The 6,000-nt window shown below is 37.0% G+C and overlaps 1 protein-coding gene across 1 annotated transcript; it reads right to left on the reverse strand.

Moving 5' to 3' along the window:
* Nucleotides 1-1,456: 1,456 nt before the first annotated feature.
* Nucleotides 1,457-6,000, reverse strand: LOC142619549 (serine/threonine-protein kinase PBL35-like). The gene is made up of 6 exons (XM_075792687.1): nucleotides 5,563-6,000; nucleotides 4,368-4,687; nucleotides 4,131-4,266; nucleotides 3,458-3,591; nucleotides 3,244-3,367; nucleotides 1,457-2,297 (listed from the first exon to the last, which is right to left on the reverse strand). Exons 1-6 carry the CDS (start codon nucleotides 5,681-5,683, stop codon nucleotides 1,837-1,839), a joined length of 1,296 nt encoding a protein of 431 aa, XP_075648802.1. The 5' UTR covers nucleotides 5,684-6,000; the 3' UTR covers nucleotides 1,457-1,836.

The following is a 6,000-nucleotide window of genomic DNA, read 5'->3' on the forward strand; positions in this document are numbered from 1 at the left end:
CTTAAGATCTGATCAACTTTAGAGGGACCATTGTTTTTGTAATACCCAAATCAAAATTTTTGGTGGTGAATTAGGTGGGCTCTAAACATATTTGATATTTGGACTGCTTCTAAAAGTGATCAAGTTTGGTTGTAATTTCCTCTAAGTTGTTATTGTAGCACAGATTTCCAGAATGAAATATTGGAAACAGTTTGTATTGGGAGATTATTTGAGATCACCGACTGATAGTTATTCTTGGAAGGATGTTTGCAATGGTAACACTGTGACAGAGCTTGGTAAGTACTGCCATTAAAAGTCAAGAATTATTATAGACAACACTAAAAAATTTGAAAATAAAAAAAAAAGGGAGGAGAAAGGTAAAGAAGACTCAATATAACAATCATCCACAGAGAAGACAAGTTCACTTTAGTTTAGAAACACTTTGCATCTGCTCCCTAAATCACTCAAGTTTACAATACTCAAGTTTTCATTATTTTCAAGACAAAAAGGCATTTGTCAATAATTTTTTCCGGGGCATAGTCATCTATAAAATGGCATGTACAGGGTTCTCGCTATAAAGAAGGTGCAATTGACAGGATATTCCTAGCTTTAGTTCCTACAGATGTAAAAACCATGAAGTGCTTTTTTCCTTTTGGGAGAGGTAAGGAGACCCTTTGTTGCTTCCTTGCACAATAACATTACAAAGACAGGGACACTCTAATGTCAGGAACTGGACACGTATAGTTCATGTTGTTTACCAGCTGACAGATATAAAGGAAGCTAAAAGTGATATGTCCATCAAAAGTAATCCCGGCTAGGTTTAAAGTAACATATAAAAAATTTTCAGGTTGGTATAGTTATGGCTGTAATGACTGTTGAACTTGAACCTATCAAAAGAAGAAAATAGCTTCTTATTTGGGAAGACAGAAAGCTAAAAAGGGTCAGAGTGGTCTCATACAGGTAAAAGATAGGAGTGCTGCTGGTGGCATCGTCATTTTCCTCTTTGTTGGCAAGGCTACTTTAGAGAGTTGTTTCTGCTTGAGTCCTTTTGAGATTAGGTGGTTAACACTCTTTAGTGCAACTAGAAATATGTCCTTTCTAGCTAGAAATGAGACATGGAAAAAGTTAAAGCTAAAAAAGATCCTAGTCTTATGTGACATCAAAAACATGTGAAGGCAAAATGAATGTCATAGATATTTATGCTTTGCATATAGACATATATATGCTTTGTATCTTTCTAGGCAGTATATGCTTTGATTTTTTGCTGGAAAGCTTGTTTGCCCGGAACATGACATGGATAGATGCTGTGGTTTGATGGTCCAGCTCCAATGACTCTGTGCCCACATAGACTTCTGTACTGATTGAGCCCAGATGAATCTTGGTATTTAGCTAATATATAGAGTTCCTAGTTGAAGCAAACTCTAAATGATTGGCAAAAAGCGGATCAAATTCTAGGAGAAAAATTCTGTAGAATGAATTGAAGCATAATACCTTGACTACATTAAATAGAATAATGAAATTACCACAACTCAAAGCAGTTGGAAAAATCAGGCAGTTGCAAATAACAATCTTGGAAATGACAGGTTTTATCTAATTACAGGAGATAGCTCAATTACAACACAGGCAAATTGTGAGGAATGTTCCAAATTGATGGTTAGCTTTTTAACGTAAGGGTTTAAGAAAAGGAAACTGATGTACCTTTCCTAATCCATTGTCCCTGATGCTCTGGCAAAATTCAAACACCCAAAAATTATATAAGCTTGAAATATAGTCTTCAGACATCCCCGTTGGAAGAGGTGGCATCCAAACTTTTGTTTCATCAAATAGTTGGGCCGATAAAAGGGATGCAACTGCTCTTCATCTATAATGCTGCTTGCCAGTATTCAGTGGAGAGTCTCTGATGCTCTTGCAATGGGTGTATGTGATCTGTGGAGTTCCATCTGACTTCTTCTTGCGTCTCCCTTGTTGAGATAATCGAGAATGGTGAGATAAGATGGCAAGGTCATTAAGATCTTGCAATGGAGTCAGAACCTTAACAACTTCATCCATGGTGGGGCGCGATTTCGAGTCCCTACTAAGGCAGTTGTAAGCTAACTGAGAGACTTTCTGCACTCCTCTAAGAGAGTAATTCAGTTCCAAGCGGGGATCCACCAGTTGATAAGGCGGCTTTCGCTTGTTGTCAGCTAGATATGGCCGAGCCCATGTAACAAGATTTTGTTCCCCGCTAGGACGTTTCTTGTCCATTGATCTTCTGCCAGTTAAAATTTCAAGAAGCACAACTCCAAAGCTGTAAACGTCACTTTTAGATGTCAAGTGTCCTGGGGAAAGAAGAGTCAAAATTGTAAAATTGGTTAGATCTCAAACTTCTTATGGTACAAGAAATACATGAGATGACTTGCTTGTGAGCCAAAGACCTGAAGCATCTGAACTGCACAGAACTTAAGTATTTGGGGTTGCAGGACCAACTAATTAGATAGTCAATGCTAAAAGCAACATCGTTATCAGATTGATATGAAATATCTCATTTGATGAACTTAATTGGATTCCCTTCGAGTAAATCTTTCACTGTCTAATCTGACATCATAAAATCAGTACCTCAAGATCAATTTAGTCATCCTACAATTAGCCATGTGAAGGTAAAAGAAGTTTCTATTGAATCCTCATATTCTTCATGCAAGTAGGAGTACAAAACACAGGGTTTAAAGGTCCAAATACTCAAAAATTGAAAAATTTTCTGAATCATGTGCCTGTGTGTCCATGCACGGATGCAAGCACATTCAACAGAAACTCATATGATTTTTGTAGCTTTTAAGTGAGTGTATACTCGACACTAGAAATCAGGTCATTTAGGTTCTGATGAAGTCAGTCATGATCATAAATGAACACATTGTTGATTTTAGAGGTGACACAATGTCTTATCACCAACTTCAGTGTGTAGTCAATCACCTTATCTGATATCTGAATGCCTCACTAAATCTTGCTATGAAGTCTTCTGACCATTAATTATTAACTATATTAAAGCCAGAATCTATATTTTTGAACTTGTCCTTAAGCATCCAGATTTTTTTATGGTCCAAGATTGAATACAAATGCCTACTTGTACAAATGGGATGCAAGCTTGTAAATCTTTCTGCTCTTGCATATAGATATTCAACCTTGTTATAGCTTGTAGGATTTCCTCTGATACCAAACAGAAGGCTTGTACGGTACATGAGAGTTTGAAAACTTTCAATAAGTTTAAAATTTCTTCTAGCACATTCTTACCTGTCATTACATATTCTGGAGCAGCATAGCCATAAGTTCCAACAACCCTGGTAGAGACATGCGTTTTGTCTCCTCGTGGCCCGGCTTTGGCTAGACCAAAATCTGAAAGCTTTGCATTATACTCCTATAGAAGACAATCCCTATATAGTATTAACAACTAAGAAAAACAAAAAAATATAATATTCATCATTCACTAATATGATTATTTACATACCGAATCAAGCAATATGTTGGATGTCTTGAAGTCTCTATATATGACTGGTTCTGGACCATTATGGAGGAAGGCCAATCCTTTTGCTGCGCCAAGTGCAATCTTAATCCTATTGGACCACGGAAGAGGTATGGTCCCTTCAAAAATTTTGAACAAATCAGCATTGTTTTAATACAACATTGTGAAGTTGCATGATCATGTGAAAAATACAAGATTACACAATTTTTTAAAAAAAAAAAAAAAAGGCAAGAGAAAAGAAAAGAAAAGGTTAAATTGAAGGCATTATCTTAATTTAGGCATCCATAAATCTTTGATCTAGAAGAATTGTTGTAAAAACATAGAACATATCTATAGGCTTATACTCCTAAAGAAAAAATCAAACTTCAACATGGAAGGGATTTTAGGATTCAATGATTGCATGACATATCGGATAGAAACTGAAGAAAAAGGGGAGAAATTAAATATTGGAGTAAGATGAACAAATATTCCATGTTTCACAAGAAACTAAATAACAATATCACCTATATTTCAGAAGACAAATTCTTTTAATTAAAATTTAGAAAATAGTAATGCCAAGCAACTTTCTCATTGCAGTTTTCCAAAATAAACACCACAATATAAAAGTTTAGCAAGATGAGTTGCAAGAAGTAGGAAGGTTAATCATAACTACACTCACTTCTAAAAAGATGGTTCTCAAGACTTCCACGGGTCATAAATTCATAAACAAGCAGCCGTTGATCATCTTCAATGCAGTACCCAATAAGCTTAACGAGATTGGGATGGTGAAGCTGTCCAAGGAAGTCAACCTCAGCCTGCATTAAGTAAGTGACAGTTAAACAACCAATTTCCAGCATCTCACTAACAATTTACTTTTGACATCAATCTACTAACCCAAAGCAGATATTCTACTAACCACCCATTCTCTATGGCCCTGCAGACCATCAGGCTTCAAGCTTTTGACCGCAACTGTAATTCCTGACCCGGGCTTTGCTGGTGCTGTCCCATTTTCCTCAATCCATCCTTTGAACACATATCCAAACCCACCCTCCCCAAGAATACTATCGGGTCTGAAATTTCCGGTAGCAGCTTTTAGTTCCTGAAAAGAAAATTGGAGTAGCTGGCATGGAGCTTTGCTTTCTGATGTTGGTGGATTAGGCTTATCCGAGGATAGCTGAGCTTCATTGGGAGCACAGAGTTCTCTGTTGCTAGCATTTAGATATCGTGTTTCAGTCGCTGCATTGGCAGAATGATTGTCAAAAGTTCTGATTTAATCACAACCCCTCTCATACAAAAAATACATGATAGATGTCAAATTAGCTTGCTTTGAGCTGCAAAGGCTTCACAAAGAACATCAACAAACTCTGCAGAAATGAACTATTACAATCAACATCTCAATTGGACTAGACTAGACACATAAGATGAGAACTCATATTTTGCAAAACTTGGGAATTCAGTGAGATGTCAAGGTGGCATGAAAAATTGTGCAGCTTTATCTGATAAAGCTTGACTACTTTCCATATGAAGTACCAAGGCTTCAGATGATCCAAAGAACAGAATTATCAATTATGCAGCTATTAGAAGAAAAACCAGTTAACTCTCAATTGTCACAGTATTCTTCTCACACAGAACAAGAAAATTTGTATTTTGTAGCTATAAGTAAATAAAATGATGATATTAGAATCACTAGCAGAGACCCAGTTTGGGATCTGTTGTCTACTTCACAACTACATCATGATCTCACAATATACAGGAGTCCTTATCAGAAACTCAAAATTTAAATGGTTCGTGGAAAACAGGGGAATTGAGTGAATTACCTTCAAATCCAAGTTCCACAGAAAATGAGTTGAATTACTTTAGAATTTGAGAGAGAGAGAGAGAGAGTCTCACAGAATGTAAAAAACAGAGGAGACCCATATGAAGGCACAAAGGGAGCATTTTCTGAGATAAGTTATATCAATCTTGAAGATTTAAACTTCGCAGAAAGTACAAAAATTGAGTACCAAAAATAGAGTAACACACATATTTGTATGTTTGTGAGAGAGAGAGAGAGAGAGAGAGAGAGAGAGAGAGTGTGTGTGTGTGTGTATATATATATATAAAAGAAATACCTGCGTCATAAACTAGACTAGTACGAGGGATAGTGTTGGCAGAGTCCTTAGAAGCAGAGGACTTGCAGGACCCTCTAACGCCGCGTTTCAACACAGCCCAGCACCCACACTTCTTCTCCATAACTCTCTCTTCTTCTTTTTCTTTTGGCTGATTCTCTTAACTTTGATGGGTTCCCATTATAATAATTGGATGAGAGCGGTGAGAAAAGAAGGAATCAGCCATGGTTGTGAGGGAAGAGAACAGAGGAGAAGAAGGGAAAGAGGCAAGTAGAGAGAGAGAAAGAGAGAGACAGAGAGAGTACAAAAGATAGAGAGAGAGTGAGAAAGTGTTATGGTTGTTGTTGCTGCTGCTGTTGGAGATTGCAGGCATCATCATCGCCATCATCGCAGTGTGTACAAAAAGAACTTTTTTTCCACCACCTTTTGTGTGGGGGATGG

This window comes from Castanea sativa, chromosome 1 (assembly GCF_040712315.1).
Source record: "Castanea sativa cultivar Marrone di Chiusa Pesio chromosome 1, ASM4071231v1".
Classification (NCBI taxonomy): domain Eukaryota; kingdom Viridiplantae; phylum Streptophyta; class Magnoliopsida; order Fagales; family Fagaceae; genus Castanea; species Castanea sativa.

Bases quoted from the DNA above. Each gene is read 5' to 3' on its own strand.
- LOC142619549 (XM_075792687.1), bottom strand. From the start codon at position 5,683: ATGGAGAAGAAGTGTGGGTGCTGGGCTGTGTTGAAACGCGGCGTTAGA. The intron at 4,688-5,562 runs GTATTTCTTTTA...CTGCCAATGCAG, and splicing joins TAGTCTAGTTTATGACGCAG to CGACTGAAACACGATATCTA. The intron at 2,298-3,243 runs GTAAGAATGTGC...TTCTTTCCCCAG, and splicing joins TCCAGAATATGTAATGACAG to GACACTTGACATCTAAAAGT.